The sequence below is a fragment of the Pan troglodytes genome, chromosome 18 (genome assembly GCF_028858775.2).
Source record: "Pan troglodytes isolate AG18354 chromosome 18, NHGRI_mPanTro3-v2.0_pri, whole genome shotgun sequence".
Taxonomy (NCBI): Eukaryota; Metazoa; Chordata; class Mammalia; order Primates; family Hominidae; genus Pan; species Pan troglodytes.
The window spans coordinates 3,027,577-3,044,178 of record NC_072416.2 but is presented as its reverse complement, the minus strand read 5'-3'; the positions used below and the strand labels follow the sequence as shown (position 1 = coordinate 3,044,178).

Genomic DNA, 16,602 nt, shown 5'->3' with positions numbered 1-16,602 from the left:
GTCGGCACTGCGTGTCACCCCATAGCGCGGCGGGCTCGCCGTGGGCCCGCGGTGCAGCTGGCGGGCGGGGGCTTTCGGCGGGGTTGTCGCCATGGTAACCGGCGGCGCCAATAGTCGCTCTCGGGGCGGCCTTCCCAGTGCCTCCCGTAGAGGTCTCTTCCGGGGCGGGCCAAAGGAGGTCACTTCCGGGGTCCGTCCCGGTTCCCGGCCGTTGCCACGACGACGAAGCTGCCGGCCAATGGCTGGCGGATGGGCCCAAGGTTCCCGGCGTGCAGCGCGGCTGCCTGAGGGCGGCAGGCTCATGGCGCTGGCGTCGCGGTTGCTCGCGCTCTGGGCCCTGGCGGCTGTGGCTGTACCCGGCTCCGGGGCGGAGGGCGACGGCGGGTGGTGAGCGGCCCGGGAGGGGCCGGGCGGTGGGGTCACGTGCGGCGGGCGGGGCGCGGGCTGACCCAGCTGTGCCCGCAGGCGCCCGGGCGGGCCGGGGGCCGTGGCGGAGGAGGAGCGCTGCACGGTGGAGCGTCGGGCCGACCTCACCTACGCGGAGTTCGTGCAGCAGTACGTGCGCCCCTGATCGCGGAGGTCGCGTCCTGTTCACCGGCCCGTCTGCCCCGACCGCCCAAGGCCGCCTTCCCCTGACCTCGCGCGCACGCGTGGGGCTGGGGCGGCGAGGGTGGCGGTCCGGCCTGGCCGCGACTCTGCCCTTCTTTCCAGGTACGCCTTCGTCAGGCCCGTCATCCTGCAGGGACTCACGGACAACTCGGTGAGCGCGTGCCCGTCCGTCCCCGGCCACTCTCGCCCGTGCTGGGCCCGGCCACTAAGTCCCCTCCCCGCCCCCGCAGAGGTTCCGGGCCCTGTGCTCCCGCGAAAGGTTGCTGGCTTCGTTTGGGGACAGAGTGGTCCGGCTGAGCACCGCCAACACCTACTCCTACCACAAAGGTACGCGGCCTCACCCCTGCGGCCCGCCCATTTGCCAACACCGGGGCGGCTGGACCAGACGGTCCTGACCCGTCTCTTTCTTGCAGTGGACTTGCCCTTCCAGGAGTATGTGGAGCAGCTGCTGCACCCCCAGGACCCCACCTCCCTGGGCAATGGTGAGTCAGCCCTAGGCGGCGGTAGGGGGTGGGGACGCTTGGAGTCTCCAGGTGCCAGGATCCCTGTCCCCACCGTCTCTGTTGGCAGACACCCTGTACTTCTTCGGGGACAACAACTTCACCGAGTGGGCCTCTCTCTTTCGGCACTACTCCCCACCCCCATTTGGCCTGCTGGGAACCGCTCCAGCTTACAGCTTTGGAATCGCAGGTGGGTGCTTCTTGGGACTGGGAAGGACTGAGGCTTCTGTCGGTGATTACAAAATGGGTTGGTCACCAGGTGCTCATAACCCCACAGGAGCTGGCTCGGGGGTGCCCTTCCACTGGCATGGGCCCGGGTACTCAGAAGTGATCTACGGTCGTAAGGTCAGCACGGGGTGGGGGTTGAGGCTTGGGGCTCGCTGACCAAAACGGGCAAGGGTGACACTGCTGCTCATGCCCCCAGCGCTGGTTCCTTTACCCACCTGAGAAGACGCCAGAGTTCCACCCCAACAAGACCACGCTGGCCTGGCTCCGGGACACATACCCAGCCCTGCCACCGTCTGCACGGCCCCTGGAGTGTACCATCCGGGCTGGTGAGGTCAGTGGCTGGCAGGAGAGGGCCAGGCCAGGCTAGAGGCCCGCAGCTAATCTCTGCTGCACCCCCTTCCTCCACCAGGTGCTGTACTTCCCCGACCGCTGGTGGCATGCTACGCTCAACCTTGACACCAGCGTCTTCATCTCCACCTTCCTCGGCTAGCCAAAACAGCTGGCAGGACTACCTGTCACACACCAGCATGTCCTACCTCGTGCTCACGGATTTTATTACACAGATAGTGGCGGCAGTGGCCTCAGCCCAGCCCACCCTCACCTGCTTTTCCAGCCCACAAAGGGGGACGATCACGGCCCAGCAAAAGCGATGCTGAGAGAGGGAACAGTCCAGAGTCCAACAGCAGAACTTACTTGGGGGAAGGGGTCGGGGTGGCCAAGAAACATAAACTATGTATAGGGGCCAGGGGCTTCTGCCCAGGGCTCCCCTGGACCAGGATGCCAGGTAGGGCAGGGAACCTCAGTAGTCCTCCACCCAGCCATTCTCAGAGATGAATGCGTCAATAACCTCCTTCATAGCCAAGTTGGGGATGAGCTGCTCCTGGGTCAGGGGGCTCCGGGTCACGGGGTCAAAATGACCCACACGCTGCAGTGACAAGAAGGGCAGAGGGCAGTCATGGGGCCCAGGACCATGCCACTGGCCCTGCTCCCCCAGCCGCAGCCTCACCTGCAGGTGCTCCTCGATGTCCTTGCGGTCGTAGGTGATGCCACTGGGCGTGATGCACGGCTCCCGCATCAGCTCAAAGCTGATCTTGCCACACAGGTAGTCGGGGATGTCTCGCTTCTGGTGGCACAGAGGCACACGGTCAGAGGCTGAAAAGGGGCACTGCACGAGCACCTGCCAGCCATCGGCAGCAAGCGACACACACTCACCTTCCTCTTCTCATCCACCTGAGAAAAGAGCTCGTCCATGTCCGCCATGTACTTGTCCTGTGAAGAGTTGAGTGCTGCGCTTGGGGGAGACACCCCACCTCCCTCCTCCATGGGGCACAGATCCAACACAAGGCGGGGATGCTCCCACGCCACGTGCACACACACAGACCCACATGTGGGTGGGGGGCACCCTCACGTGCTTGGCCTCAATGCAGGCCTGCTGGGCCCGGACGTGGCTGTCGTCCTCATCACCCTCGTGGTTTCGCTGGCACTCTTCCAGCTCCCTGGGGGTTGACCAGGAGCCGGTCAGAGATGGACCTGGCCAGATGTCTGACCACACCCCAATCTCAGGGCTAACATCCACACTTCTTCCCCACATTTCCTGCTTGCCAGTAAAGCCTTCGATAAACGCTCGTGTCGGGAGTCGGTGATTCAGAATTATCCTAAGACAGGGCGGCCTGGGGTGAGGGTCCCACCTCTCACGCTCCGCGGCAATGAGCCTGGAGAGGTAGGAGTGCAGCTCGCTCTCCTGGTGGATGCGCCGCTCCTCAATGCTGTTCCAGCGCTTCTTCTTCGCGATTCGAAGAGCGCTGGGGATGTCGTCCCCGAAGTTCAGCCGCTGCTCCTTGGCCAGGCTGTAAGCTGGGGAACGGGGGCTTCAGGTCACTCTCTGGCCAGTCCACCCGCCTGGCCCCAGAGGCCCCACAACCGGGCAGCTTGTCAGCCAACCTCGCTGCAGATTGGCGATGGCCTCATCATAGCTCTCCATCTCCAGCTGGCACTGCCCCAGGAAGAAGTGCGCCTTCACAGACTGCCCGTCCAGCTCCAGGGCGCGCCGGCAGTCGGCCAGGGCCTGCTCGTGCTGCTGCATCTTCAGGTAGCACAAGGCCCGGTTGGTGTAATACACGGCCACCAGCGGGTTCCGGGTCTAGGGACCAAGGCCGGGCCAGCCGCATGAGGGCGTAGGCTCAGCGTGCCCCCTCTGACCCACGGCCCGTCCCAGCTTCTGCGCTCTGGCTAGAATCAAGAAACTAGGTTTCTCAGTTGTCAAAGCCCCTGGGTCCAAGGATCTGTGCACAGTGGAGTACTGGCTGAGCCTATCCGCTTGACTCCACTTGGTTTTATAAAGTTTTCCAAATCTTTGGAGAGTCCGGGCTTAGGACCTGGGGTCCTCAAGGGGCGAGGGCCCCTGCCCTCCCCCCACCCGGCCGGCCTCCATCCAGCATCGCACCCTCGTTCTCCGGCACCCGGCGCTGGGCTCGAGAACCACGGCTGGGCTTTGGGAGCCCAGGACACGCCCCGAAGAGGAGCCAGACCCTCGGTGGGGCCGCCGCCGCCGCCCTCCCCGCGCGGGCGCACTCACGATCGCGCGGCCGTAGCAGGCCGCCGCCTCCGGGTACTTTCGGCCCACGAACAGACGATTGCCCTGCTCCTTGAGCTCCTGCGCGCTCGGGCTCTTCTCGGGGCTTCCGCCGCCAGCGCCCAGCCGTGCGCCGCCCTCCTTCTCCTCCTTGCCCTTCATGGCGCCGCGCGGCACGGCCTGGGCTGCGCTCCCAAGCTCCGCGCCTCGCGGCCCAGCGCCCGCAGCCGGAGCCCCGCAGCCCGAGCCCGCGATCCGCTCGGGCCCGGCCCAGCTCCGCCGCCGGAACTTCCGGCCGGGGGCGGGACCAGCGGGGACGCACGCGTGGGGGCGAGTGGGGCCGCGCGTGCGCCCAACCAGCCTGGACGGGGACACTGGGTCCGCAACGTCGGGGGCTGGGAGGAACGCTCCAGTTCCCTGTCCCCGCGCTCTTAAGGGTGGGCGTTCGCGTAGGCCCTGGCCTGCCCTGCTGAGGTCTCTTCGGAACCGGCCTCGGCGGCGGCCGCCACACACATTCGACTTTCCCAGTGAGATGCCTCACTTGCTTCGCTGAGGGCGCGCTCCCGCAACAGCCTGTCCCGACCACCTGGGGTTCCGCTCCTGTCCCAACGCGCAGAGACCCCTCCCCCGGCAGCCGGCCCCATCCGGAGGCCCCGCCCCCAGCAGCCGGCCCCATCCGCAGAGGCCCCGCCCCCAGCAACCGCCCAATCCAGAGGCCCCGCCCCCAGCACCCGGCCCCATCAGCAGAGGCCCCGCCCCCAGCCGCCGCCCCCCGCCCCTGCGCGTGAACGTAGCGGCTTCCCACGCGCTGTGGGGTGTGAGGACCCCAGTCGCTGGGCTGCCATTCTGGAGCGCCACGAGAGGTGCTACCGGCGAGCGCGAGCCCCCCGAGGGCGGCTGGAAGCCCCGGACCGTTGGTAGAGTGGAAGGGGATAGAGATCGGTGGGGCGAGCGTCCCCCGTGGCCAGACCTCCCCTCACCGCCCTTCCTCAGGTATCGGGAAGAGTTGCCAGCGGCCATCAGGGGCAGAGCAGAGAAGCATGTGACAGGGAGCTGGAGCGGCTGCTGGCCTGGCAGCTGACTGTGAAGGGCGGCCCGCCCCGAGGGCAGGGCCTCCGTAGCGCGGGTCTTCATTGGGGCGTGGCATCGGCGGGGCGGGTGTCTCCAGTGGGGGCGGGGCCTCCCTGGTGGGTCCAGCACCCCAGGCACCCTGACCTGGCCTCCCACAGAGGGGCGCTTCCGGCCACGTCTGCAGCAGCTGGTGGCCACCAATCCCCCTGAGCTGGTTGTGCACTGTTCGACCGCCACCTTCTGCCTCCTGCCAGATGTGGGGGCTGCAGTCACCGAGCTGTGTGCCCTCTGCGGTGTGGGCCCACCACAGCCTCGGGTGAGTTGGGTGGGCACGACTTGGGTACACAGGCGTTCTTGTCTGTGAAGCGGGCAGTCTGGGCCCTTGCGTGTCGCTAGGAGCAGGAACCATAGGGCCCTGGGCTGCTGGGAGCAGGGTCTCCCAGAGCTTGTCCTGATGGGGTGTCTGGCTGCTTCTCCTCGCTGTTCACAGCAGTCCTGGCAGCTGGAGCTCCAGAGATGGAGGCCTTCATGTCAGATGAGGCAGTGGCCACAGTGCCCGGCTGGCCGGCCCCACAGTACACCCTCAGGTACTACCTGCTGTACCTGGGCCAGGTTCAAGAGCGGGCCACAGCTCTGAGCCAAGGGGAATGAACTGTGTGTGGGCAGGTTGGGGTGGCCCGTGCCCCTGGGCCTGAGTCCGTGTGCCCCTCCCTAGCCAGTGCCTCAGGACAGTGGACTCCCTACCTAGTGGAGACAGCACTGTGGACCTGGGCTATGGGGCAGAGGCTGTGCCCAGACCTGCTGCCCAACCTTGGCCCCAGCCTGGCCACCCACGAGGATGCTAGGCCAGCCAAGAAGCATGGAACCCAGGCCGAGTGAACTTGGCCATGGCCCAGGCCTGCTCACCTGCCACAGAACCTCAGGCCTCCGGGTCTCACTGGACGGCAGGGAGGCTGAAGAGGGGGCTGGCCACTACGGGAGCTCAATAAACACTTCCCAAACTCCACCCAGCCTGACCACACACCCGGCCTGACCACACACCCGGCCTGACCACACGCCCGGCCTGATCACACGCCCGGCCTGATCACACACCCAGCCTGACCACACACCTGGCCTGACCACACGCCCGGCCCCCAGCCATCCCGCGTGCCCCCAGCTCCCACAGACACAGCACCTGTGGCCCAGGAACAACTCCCACGCCTGACCCCAGGTGCAGAGATGCACAAGGAGGGAAGTCCAGGCCCCCGTGGTGGGGAGGGCCGTCGCGGTCTGTGCAGCAGGTGTGGGGGCCCTGACGAGTCTCCAGAGCCCAGGACAGCCCCCTGGTGCTGTGTAAAATATTTATTAATTATCCAAAAAGGCTCAGACCGCAAGTCCTGGGAGTGGGGGGTGGGTGGCTGGGACAGGGTCTCCTTTGAGGCCACCCACACCCAAGGGGCATAGCAGCCCTGAGACGTCCGTTCACAAAGGGCAGACGTGAAGGCCCCTGGTGGGCAGCCACCACATGCCCGAGCCCTGGCCTGTGCAGCCTCAGGTAGCCGGTCAGGGCGGTGGGGGGATGTGGGCGCCCAGCAGGTCGTAGGCGAAGACGTTCCAGAAGACGGCGAAGAGCAGGAAGGTGCCGTAGGCCAGCAGCACCACCCACCAGCCGCACTGGTCCCGCAGGCGCTCCTCGTAGCTCCGCAGGATGGTCAGGCCCATGCTCACCCCCACCACCGCGCCTGCCAGGTGCGCCATGAAGCTGGGCTGGGGGCCCGAGGCGGGCAGCGGCGGGGAGAAGCGCAGCCACACGGCCCGGCCCACCTCGGAGCTCACTGCAGAGGGACGCGGCAGGTGGGAGGTGCCCTGGCTGCAGGCTGAGAGGCCCCCCGGCCCTCCCCCCAGCCCCTACTCACTGCACACCAAGGCCAGCACCATCCTCAGCAACTTGTAGGGACATCTCATCCCAGCCCAGTTCTATGGGTGTGTGCAGATGAGAAGTGGTGAGGCTCACCTGGGGCCCCTCCCCACGCCCCCCACCGGGCAGGCCCGTTACCATGACAACGTTGGCCAGGTGTGCCGAGCACAGGGCGTAGACCCCGCCGGAGCCTCCCACCACCGGGGCCCGCATGTCGGTGATGGAGACGGTTAGGGAGCCTGTGTGAGCAAGTGGCGGGTGAGGGTGCAGCCGGCCAGGGCAGGGGGCGGGGGTGCGCGCCTGCCTCACCTGCCAGCACGCCTGCCAGGTAGAGCAGGCTGATGCGGAGCAGGCCGTGCACCATCTCCAGGGGCACCCCGATCATCAGCTGCAGGAGGGCGTTGAACCCCAGCTGCTCCAGCCTGGCCACACGGAAGCAAACGGGTACGAAGGGTGGGGTCAGCCATCCGGCCCCATCCCCAGCCGTCGCCTCAAGTTGCCGCACCTGCCTTGGGGCTAAGCCTTTCTGATGTAATGGCAGATTGGGGTGGGGCGGGGGGGGGCGGGGCTCACCGGGCAGCAGTGCTACTCACCCAACGTGCATGAACATGTAGGTGAGGAAGCGCCAGGCGCGGGCACGGTGCCCGGGGTGGTACACAAGGGGGCTCTTCATGTACTCGGGGTGGTAGGTCTGCAGCACCCACTTGTTGAGGCGGGCCCCGTAACACAGGAACACGATGATCTGGGGACACGAGTGTTAGGCTGGTCATGGCCAGGAGCGCAGGAGGCTCCCGGGGCAGCGGCCGGGGGGCCCACCTGGGCAAGAGTGACCGAGGCCATGAACACGGGGGGTGGGCAGCTGCGGTGACGGTAGAAGTACCAGCGGCGGTCCACCTCACAAGGCAGGATCTCGTAGGCCACGTAACGCACAAACCGCTTGTAGACACCTAGGCCTGGCTCATCCAGCAGCCCGTCCCGGGGCAGTGCCCGCTGTCCATTAGCAATGGCCCGCTTGAAACTGCTGGAGCGCTTGCTGCTGATCTGGGGGCAGGGGCCTGAGTGTGGGCCACGGACCTCCCCATGGCACCCCTGCCTGTGACGCTCACCCAGCTCCCCGCCTCCACAAGCCCCCCACCCACCGCCGTGAGGAGCTGCCTGCCTGCCTCCTCTGGCCAGGACACCATGCCCCTGCCGCCTGCCCACCGTGGCACTGACCAGGTCCACCAGCTCCTGGTAGCAGACCTGGCCCTGCTCGTTGCTCTGAGCCAGGGCCACCAGCATGTCCAGCTTGGCCGGGTCCAGGGGCAGCTCATGGCTGTGCACCAGGCCAGCGAAGGTGTCCGCACCGATGAAGCCTGTGTTCTCGGGGTCCAGCTGCTGCAGTGAGGAGCCGCCGGCCAAGGCCTGAGTGCGGGCCCGACCCCTGGACCAAAGGGCTGGGCCAGGCTGGCTGGGAGCATCAGGCTCAGGCTCCCAGCACTTTTGGGACAGGGGCCCCGTGCCTGTCTGTTCCCTGGGACCCTGCTTGATCCCAGGAGCTGGCAGGGCACTGGTGCCTGGGTCCCAGTCCTCCAGCTCCTCAGTTGTTCCCCCGTCTTCCACCCTACCCATCCTGGAAGGCGAGGGCCAAGGTCCAAGACCAGCCAGCTGCCCGCCCTCCCTCCCTCCCTCCCTCCCTCCCCGCGACTCTCCCTTCTCCAGCCAGGAGCCCTGGTCCAGTCAGTCCTCTCCTGGGGTCCCAGACACACGGACCAAGGTCGTGGAGGGATGAGGTAGGTACCGAGCGGGGCTTTCGGGGAGCTCGGTCCCGCACAAGCTCAGCTCAGCGGCAGGAGGGCCGCATTGGGGGCGGTGCCAGCTCCCCAGACCACCCCCCGACGCACCTGCTCCTGGATGAGCTGCAGCAGCGAGCTCCTGTCCATAGAGCCTGGCCGGGGGCCGGGGGCCGGGGTCGGCGGCCGCGGCCGGGAGGGGCTGCTCTGCGGACGACTCCGCTCCGCCCCAGCCGGCCCGCTCCGCCCGCTCCGCTCGGCGCCGCGCTTGGGCCGCGTCACCGAGTCGCCCGCCTGCCCGCCCCTGCCGCACACGCCGCCACGCGCGGCCAAGACACGCGCGCACCCTGCACGCGGACGCACACCCCGGACAGGAACCGCCTCCAGCTAGCACCGCGTCTCAGCGCCGGCCCCCACCCCCGCTCTGGCGCAGCTCCAGCACACTGGACTACCTCCACGGCAGCCGCTGGTAAATGGAGTCACGGGGGTGGGGGACACCTAAAACCCCCCATGCAAGACCGTTCGCCCTCTCACAGCCTTCCTGGGCTCAGGCCTGTGAGGATGCCACCTCTTCCAGGAAGCCTTCCCTGACCACTGCTTGCTCCCCCTCCAGGCTGACCCAGTACTCCCTGCGGTTCATGTTGCCACCGGCTGGAGCTCCCTGCTTGCAGCAGACACACCCCCTCCCCCCGCAACCCCCTACCTAGCGCAGCAGCAGGAAGTCCCTCGTCCCGCATGGCCACTACAGCCGCCTCTTAGGAGGAGGAAGACGCTGCTGCAGCCACCTTGGCTCTAACGACCAAGCCCAGCCCACTCGTCCACGCCCTGGGCTGGAGGCCCCTGACCACTCTTGCAACTCCATGCAGGACAGCAAAACCTCCCGCCCTAAGGCGGCACCAGGGCTGGGCACAAGGGGCATTCCAACACACAGCAGAACCCCCAGGGGGCAGGGCTGCAGTTGGGATGAGGGGACCTGCTCCTGGGAAGGCGGGCCAACCCCTCCACAATGGAGGTGACAGATAAGACACGTGTGACTACGGCAGCCCCTGCAAGGGCCACTCAGAGGGCTTCTCCTAGGGTTGCAGTGGTCCCAGAAGACAGGCTGTGGGGGTACAGCGGGCTCAAATACCATCAGTCGGGAGGGACCTCAGGGGCCAATGCCACAAGCTCCAAGGCAGGGCCCATGTGGGCCAGGACTTGGGAAGGGGCCCCACCTGCCACTCCCTAAAGGCAGACATGGGAGGGGGGGACCAGGCCTTCTGATACTTGTCCGGGTGACCTTGGGAAGGCCATGCCCTGGGTCCCGAGAAGCAGGCATCTGGGCTCAACTCCCAGCCCGTCCCTCCCTCTGGCCCATCCTGCTTCCCTCAGGTCAGGGCCCCAGGGTCACCCCGTTCTGTGGCAGGCAGTGACCACATCTGGTCACACAAGCCCAGGTTCTCGGCGCAGCTCAGCCAGGCTGGCAGGACGCTCTGGGGAGTGAGTGGGCAGTGCCTGGGCACACTGGACCCTGAGAAGGGGTCAGTCACCGGGGAAACATCTCAGGCACCGGCGCCCCCCAGTCCATGCCGGGCGCAAACCGTCCTCCCGCAGTGGGCTCCCACTCCCAGACCGCAGGACCTCCAAGGACACTGGGCTCCCAGGCCATAGCAGCCCAGAGTGGACCTTCCAGAGGCCATATGCACACGCCTGAGACCTCAAAACAGTGACCCAGGAATGAAAGGAGGGGTGGCGTTTCCAGCCCACATAAAGACAAACAACACATTCTAGGTTGAATCAAAGCAAGTTGTCTTCAGAGACTGGGATCCGAGATAGAAAAGACACAGTGAAGTTTAATCAGGAACCCAACCTCCGGTCCTCTGCTACAACCACGGAAACGGCTCCAAACTTGAGGGGGGACCCCCCAACGCCTGCTTTTGGCCCAAAGCTCTGCCTTCCAGCCCTCCTCATACCCACTGGCCACCCAGGACCAGGAAAGGGGGGTAGAGCCCTGAGAATTCTGGGTCTGGGGTCAGCAGCTCCCACACCTGTGCTCCCCGGCCCCACACACGATGCCCAGAGGTGGGCAATCCCTGACAGCAGTGGCCGGCACTTGGGAGCTCCTGCTCAGCCACCTGCCACGGCCCACCCTGGGGGTCTGGCAGGAGCCAGGGCAGTGCATGGCAGCATGAGGCCCCGCTGCAGATTGACTGCCTTCAGAAACAAAAAGTCCCGGCGCAAAGGCGTTCCCAGAGTGGCAGCCTGGCCTGCACCCCAGCTGTGCTGCCCCTGCAGAGCCCCAGCAGCGAGCCACACCCAGGTCAGGGGAGGGGGCTTGGGTACCAGGGGCCTCACTGGCTCTTCACTAGGACCCTGTAGAGTGAGAAGCTGAGGACTGCGGCCACGGCGGCCCCGACAACCCCCAGCAGCCCCCGGAGCCAGAAGGAAGAGGGATGCAGCTCTGCGTGGACCAAATGTCTGGAAGAGAGAAGAATCATCTGCAGATACCTCAGGCACATGCCCCCAGCTTGCTGCTGGGCACCCTCCCATGTCCTGGACTCACAGGGCCCCACAGGCGGGGATCCCAGACCAGAGGCACAGCCAGTGGAGGCCAGGCCCTGGAGGGACATGCCTGGGCACTGCCTCCCTCTGCCACACAAAGCTCCACCCCGCCACTCTGGCCCCAGTTCCAGGCCTGACGCCACCGCTGCCCACTGCTCGGATGACAGACACTGCTAGTCCCCAGGGCTGCGCTACTGGGTACCCACGGGAAGGCGGCCATGGTGGCGAGCTGGGTGAAGATGGTGGTGCTGGGCTTGGCTGGGCCAGCACAGGAGAACGGCACAGGAGCGGGTAGCCGGTGCTTGCGGCAAAACTCGGCTGGTGATGGGCCAGACACCACAACACCTTCGGGCAGGTCGGCCTTGGAGGAGACAAAGAGGCAGGGGGTCTGCCCGTCCATGTAATGGTGCTGTGGGCAGAGAGTGGTATGAGATACAGTCCTGGGGTGGCAGAGGCACAGCTGGAGGGACAGACCCTGCCCCATGGCCACGTGGCCCCTGCAGGGCCCCACCTTGTAGACGCTGGCACAATGTGCAAAGGACTTTGGGTCACTGCCATCAAACATCAAGCAGGCAACGTCACAGGTGGCGTCCAGCGATGTGGCCAGCAGACCATCTGTGCCCACCTCACAGAGCTGGGACAGACAGTGGCCTTAGGAAGGGTCCCTGGGGCTCGGTCCCCCTAGGGCCATGCTGGGCCAGATCTGCCAGGCAGGCCTGGGTGTCCCCGGGTCCACCCTCGGGCACAGGCCGTGCCGCCCCAGCACTCACGATCAAGTACTTCTCCTGCCCGTTGACCTGCACCGTGTCGATGGCGTAGCCGGGAGGCTGCTCCCTCGTGTCCTGGTGCTGAGGGAGGTGAAGTCCTGACACTCGCTGGCTGCAGTGCCCCCCCAGATTGCCCTGCCCTGCCCCTGGAGCCCCTGGGGTGGTGGGGGAGTCTAGGGTGCTTACCCCCAGGCCGCGGCCGAGGAAGGCCTGCAGGAAGGCAGACTTGCCCACTCCACGGGCCCCCACCACCTTGCACAGGAGGACGCTCCGCTGCGTCTGTCCCTTCTCCTGGTCCAGCCTCTTCTCACGGGTGACTGTGAGGATAGACACGGGTTAGGGCAGCTGCCAGGATGCTGGGCCCAGGCCCAGGGAGGGTGGGTGCCTACCTGTGATGGCATGGGCCTGGGAGTCCTGCTCACAGAGGGTGGGGTAGCCCAGGTAGCCTAGGTGTCCAAGGCAGCTCCGGACGTCCAGGTAGGTCACCAGGCTGGGGGTGGGCGGGAGGCAGGCACAGTGTTATGGTGGGGAGGGTGGTGCGGCAGGCGGGCATGGTGTGGGCCGCACTTACGTCCACTGGCAGAGGTATCCGTGCAGGGGCAACCGGCCGGCCTCTGTGCGGACTGTGCGTGGGAGCTCGGGGCCCCAGGGGGCTGCTGGGAACACACTGAAAAGGCTTTGCAGCTCCACGGGCGAGAGGGCGCCATCGCGGTCCTGCAGAAGGAGGGATGTGGTGATGTGTGTGCCGGGGAGGGGGCGGGGGCAGGGGCAGGGGACTCGCCATGCTCTCACCTGGTCGTGCTTCTCAAACACTCTCTGCACAAACTGGTAGCCAAGGTGGTTGAGCTCCGTGCTGCAGCCGGGGGGCACGCGGAGCCTGCAGGGAGGCCACAGCCCGTCTAGCTCCCAGGAGACTCTGCAGCACCACGCTCAGCCCATCTGTCACCCTGCCAGCCCCGTCGGTGCAGCCGGACCCTCCCTACAGGACCCAGAGGCTCCTGTACGCCCCCGACCTTGCAGCTGCGATAGGGGAGGAGGGTGCCCACCTGGCTCCAGCACGTGGGAGGCCTGGCTGAGGCCCACAGGCCACACCCCAAGCTGCCGACCCCAGCAGGGTAAACAAGCCACGCGCGCGGGGTTGGCAAGGGGCCAGCCCCCCCGACTCAGAGCTCTGTGGATGCTGAGGGGTTCAGGGCACAGCCAGGCAAGGGCACGACCCCAGACGGCCTGCTGAGCGAGACCTTCGCTGACCCTCGGGGAGGGCAGGCCTCAAGCCCCGGCATCACTCACGGAGGGGAGAGATAGTCCGCAGTCAGCTCCAGGGCGTCGCTGTAGCCGAAGCGCCGCAGGATGGTCCAGGTGGTCTCGTGCCGGCCGCGCTGGATGAAGAGCGTGTTCAGGAAGAGGAAACCTGCACCGAGACAGAGCAGGGGGAGCACCAGGCACAGCCCCCTCCCCACACTCCCCAGGCACAGGCGGGCACCCGGCCTCACCATCCAGGGTCAGCCGGTCCTCCCGCACGCCGCCCGCCACGTTCCTGCACACCACCGTCTTCACGTCCTCCAGGGCCTGCGGGGCCAGGGGGTGCCCAAAGCAGGATTTCTGCTTCCGAGAGAACGTTGTTGGGAGTCAGCCAGCCACCCGGAGACGGCCCGTTCCAGTCACTAACGGCAGCGGAGGTTCAAGGGGGCTGGGCACCGAGGGTGGGGCGGGGGCACACCTGGAAAGCGTTGAGCTCTTCGTCACTGAGCGCCTGGTCCAGGTCCTGATCTGAGAGCCTGAAGATGCGCGTCAGCGCCTGGGCGCACGCGGGCCTCAACTGTGGGGATGTTGGCTCAGCACCCTCAGGTGACCCACGCCGACCCACCACACCGCCCCACCCAGCACCCCCTGGGCCCCTGGGGAACCAGCGTGCGGGGCCCCAGCCGATGCTCACCTGCTTGGCCTCAGGGTCATAGAGGGGGGCTGTGGGATGCAGGACGGCCTTCTGGGCGTAGTAGAACAGCTCTGAGATGTTCCTCAGGTTCTTGGCCGAACACTGGGAAAGTGGGAACAGCCTCAGGGAAGTGTCCCGAGGAGGGCACCGACTGAGGACACAAGGAATGAAGGAGGCGGCCCTGCCTGGGACCTACTCACCTCCACGCAGGTCTCAATCTCGGGAAACTGGCTCATGATGGGGAGCACGGCCTCCATGGAGCTCCCCGACCGCAGGTCTGACTTGTTGCCCACTAGGATGATGGGCACCCTGGGTTGAAGGCCCATGGTCACCAGGGGCAGGGGAGCCAGGAGTCCCAGCCCCTTCCACATCCCCCTCATTACCTGGGCCCCCGCGTGGTCCCCCCATTCACCAGTGGGATCCACTTAGTTCGAATCTGAAAAGCAAAGCCTGGCTGTGAAGTGAGGCTGCCCGCGGGCACATGGCTCCCAGCTGGAGCACGAGCCTGGCTGGGGGAGAGCAGAAGGGGGAGGTCAAGGCCCACTGAGGGCCCAAGTCCCGGCCACAGGAACAAAGCTGGTGGGAGAAGGCAGGCAGCAGGTGCAGCCTCATCGGTCTGACCCCAATGGCTCCCAAACACCCCCAAGTCACTGGGGCCCAAGCCTAGGGCCGCCCCCAACGCAGGCCCTCTGCGGGTCCCCCCCGGGGGTTTGGAAACTGGGGAAGAAAGAGGGCTGCCGGCCTAAATGGCTCAGACTGCGGGACGTCCCAGACCCTCTCAGGGGAAGTGGGATCACAGGAGAGGGCTGGGTGACTCCACGTCAGGCGACTCCACGTCAGGCTCCCCAAAATGCTGTGAGCGATGGCACTGGCCACGGGTTGGGTGAGGGTCCACCTGGGCCACCACCGGCCACTGTGTCTCTGCTGTTGGGGTCTGCACTGAGGGCTCACCTTCTCAATGGTGGCCTCCTCAGAGACGTCATACACCACACACACCACGTTTGCCTAAGGGAACAGTGATGAGGTGTGGGTGACAGGGCTGCTGGCTCACCACCGACGACCCTGGCCGTTCCACGCCATCTCGAGGCTCCAGGAGGCCCCAGAAGCTCACAGGTAGCATGGGTGCAGCTCTGAGGCCGGGAAAGCCCAGCCTTCCCTAAAACCTGCCTCCAGCCTGGTGTTGGCAGAGCAGGCACTCCCCAGTGTCACACTGGGAGCTGCTGCTGAACCCTCAGAGAAGCCTCTTCCCCGCCCACTGCCAGTGCAGGGACACCAGGCCCCAGAAGCGTAACTGTGGTCGGCAAAACCCTTAGAGCAGAGAGCTCGGGACAGACACAGCCACACCTGCAACCCAACACCCTGTAAGACTGCCGCCGCCTTGGCCCCTGCCTCCCCCCTGGCTACAGACAGAGTGACAGGACCGCAGTAAGGGGTGCCAACAGCAGGGGCTGCCCTGGGTGGCTGTGGCCTGTGCCCTTGCCTGGAGATGTCCCCGGCACACGTGCTCTGGTACTGGGAGCTCCGGGTGCCCGGAGGCCGGGACGGTGGGCTGGAGCACACAGCACGGGGACGTGGCGCACACAGAGCCCACAGGAAGAGTAAACGCTGCTGCCACCCCGGCAGGAGGGAGGGAGAGCCTGCGGGGAAGGGTCCTGTTATCCCTGGAGCACTAATGGACTGAGCGGTGCCGGCTCCCAGCGGGGTGCGTGCGCTGTAGGGGCCCCAACAACCCTCAGTGCGGAGGTCACAGAATTATCAGGGCCAAGGACACCCTGAGCACCTCGGTCCAATCCCCCAGCCTGCGAAGCGGATTAGGCCGAGCCCGCGCCCAGCCCCTCCCTCGTCCCGCGCACCACGGGTACCTTGTGGATCTCCTCCCGCAGCTCCTCGTCCGTCTGCTCGGCTTCTAGGGGGACAAAGAGACTCCACTGCGGACCCAGCAGGCCCGCCGGACCGCTGCGGGCCGGGCCCCCGGGAGGCTACGGCCGCTACCTGAGTAGTCCACGATGTGGGTGGGCACCTTCTCCGGGGTGACGTCCGCGGGGATCGTGATCTCCTCCGCGCGGGGAGGGACCTGCAAGGGACCCGCGCGCTCACCAGGGACCCCCGGCTGGGCCCGCTCCCACCCCCGCGGCGGGCGTGCCCCTTACCTCCTCGGGGAACTCCTCGCCCACCAGGGACAGGATCAGCGACGTCTTCCCCACCTGGGCTGCGCGGGGCGAGGCGGTCAGCGCGAGGGCCAAGGTCACGGCGCCCCCCGACCCCCGAGACCCTCACCCCGCGTCACGGCCGCCGCAGCTCCGAGACCCCCGGGCCGGCGCCTACCCTCGCCCAGTAACAGGATGCGCACGTCCCGCCTCATAGCTGCCGCCCGGAGCCGCTCCCCGACTCGGAACCCGGCCCCGACCTGGTCCTCAAGCCTTTCGCTCTGCCCCCGCGCCCGCCCCGCACTTCCGGTTCTCGGCCCCGCGCTGTCCCCACACTTCCGGCCCCGCCCGCACAGTCGCACCAGCGAGCCGGGCGGGCCAGAGCGGACAGGCTGTGCGGCGCGCCACCGTGTGGACGCGCCGGCCACGGCGGGCAGCGCAGGCTCCTGGCGCCCTGGCAGGCCGACCGGCCATTGCTTCACGGCACGACAGGGGCCTTGACAAACAGCCGATTAAGAGACGGGCAGAGGCTGAGCTCAGGCCAGGAGTGACCAGAGACAGC

General features: G+C 66.8%; 4 protein-coding genes and 1 non-coding gene across 44 annotated transcripts; 2 read left to right on the top strand and 3 right to left on the bottom strand.

Moving 5' to 3' along the window:
* Nucleotides 1–28: 28 nt before the first annotated feature.
* Nucleotides 29–2,959, top strand: JMJD8 (jumonji domain containing 8). 5 transcript variants are annotated; one of them, XM_016929070.4, is made up of 9 exons: nt 32–387; nt 466–555; nt 712–760; nt 840–936; nt 1,023–1,091; nt 1,180–1,299; nt 1,387–1,454; nt 1,534–1,668; nt 1,747–2,959. In XM_016929070.4, the coding sequence occupies exons 1-9, from the start codon at nt 92–94 to the stop codon at nt 1,825–1,827; spliced, it is 1,005 nt and encodes a 334-aa protein (XP_016784559.3). In that variant the 5' UTR covers nt 32–91; the 3' UTR covers nt 1,828–2,959. The 5 variants fall into 5 exon arrangements, with proteins under 5 accessions (XP_016784564.2, XP_016784559.3, XP_016784560.3 ...); XM_016929071.4 differs by having other exon boundaries at nt 34–387; nt 1,534–1,663; XM_016929075.4 differs by lacking the exon at nt 1,534–1,668 and having other exon boundaries at nt 29–387.
* On the bottom strand, nt 1,875–4,570 carry STUB1 (STIP1 homology and U-box containing protein 1). 2 transcript variants are annotated; one of them, XM_009430025.5, is made up of 7 exons: nt 3,913–4,570; nt 3,279–3,477; nt 3,026–3,191; nt 2,746–2,833; nt 2,550–2,606; nt 2,344–2,460; nt 1,875–2,262 (listed from the first exon to the last, which is right to left on the bottom strand). In XM_009430025.5, exons 1-7 carry the CDS (start codon nt 4,069–4,071, stop codon nt 2,137–2,139), a joined length of 912 nt encoding a protein of 303 aa, XP_009428300.1. In that variant the 5' UTR covers nt 4,072–4,570; the 3' UTR covers nt 1,875–2,136. The 2 variants fall into 2 exon arrangements, with proteins under 2 accessions (XP_009428300.1, XP_009428299.1); XM_009430024.5 differs by having other exon boundaries at nt 2,008–2,460; nt 3,913–4,532.
* A 157-nt stretch (nt 4,571–4,727) lies between these two features.
* On the top strand, nt 4,728–5,986 carry LOC107968684 (uncharacterized). Its single transcript, XR_008539865.2, has 4 exons — nt 4,728–4,902; nt 5,139–5,296; nt 5,474–5,567; nt 5,696–5,986. It is a non-coding gene; the product is annotated as an uncharacterized LOC107968684 (transcript).
* Nucleotides 5,987–6,306: 320 nt separating this feature from the next.
* Nucleotides 6,307–8,942, bottom strand: RHBDL1 (rhomboid like 1). 12 transcript variants are annotated; one of them, XM_016929062.4, is made up of 8 exons: nt 8,761–8,938; nt 8,093–8,254; nt 7,694–7,918; nt 7,471–7,619; nt 7,187–7,299; nt 7,016–7,116; nt 6,876–6,936; nt 6,307–6,794 (listed from the first exon to the last, which is right to left on the bottom strand). In XM_016929062.4, the coding sequence occupies exons 1-8, from the start codon at nt 8,797–8,799 to the stop codon at nt 6,523–6,525; spliced, it is 1,122 nt and encodes a 373-aa protein (XP_016784551.1). In that variant the 5' UTR covers nt 8,800–8,938; the 3' UTR covers nt 6,307–6,522. The 12 variants fall into 12 exon arrangements, with proteins under 12 accessions (XP_016784551.1, XP_016784552.1, XP_510716.2 ...); XM_016929063.4 differs by lacking the exon at nt 7,694–7,918 and having other exon boundaries at nt 8,761–8,941; XM_510716.8 differs by lacking the exon at nt 8,761–8,938 and having other exon boundaries at nt 8,093–8,526.
* Nucleotides 8,943–10,413: 1,471 nt separating this feature from the next.
* Nucleotides 10,414–16,419, bottom strand: RHOT2 (ras homolog family member T2). 24 transcript variants are annotated; one of them, XM_024349633.3, is made up of 19 exons: nt 16,219–16,419; nt 16,044–16,102; nt 15,886–15,967; nt 15,756–15,799; nt 14,845–14,898; nt 14,277–14,329; nt 14,094–14,202; nt 13,894–13,995; nt 13,678–13,776; nt 13,451–13,562; nt 13,248–13,368; nt 12,750–12,834; nt 12,529–12,671; nt 12,347–12,447; nt 12,144–12,274; nt 11,961–12,038; nt 11,702–11,824; nt 11,397–11,599; nt 10,414–11,106 (listed from the first exon to the last, which is right to left on the bottom strand). In XM_024349633.3, exons 1-19 carry the CDS (start codon nt 16,253–16,255, stop codon nt 10,980–10,982), a joined length of 1,863 nt encoding a protein of 620 aa, XP_024205401.1. In that variant the 5' UTR covers nt 16,256–16,419; the 3' UTR covers nt 10,414–10,979. The 24 variants fall into 24 exon arrangements, with proteins under 24 accessions (XP_024205401.1, XP_016784534.1, XP_063652461.1 ...); XM_016929045.4 differs by having other exon boundaries at nt 13,451–13,559; XM_063796391.1 differs by having other exon boundaries at nt 16,044–16,097; nt 16,219–16,355.
* Between the last annotated feature and the right edge of the window lie 183 nt (nt 16,420–16,602).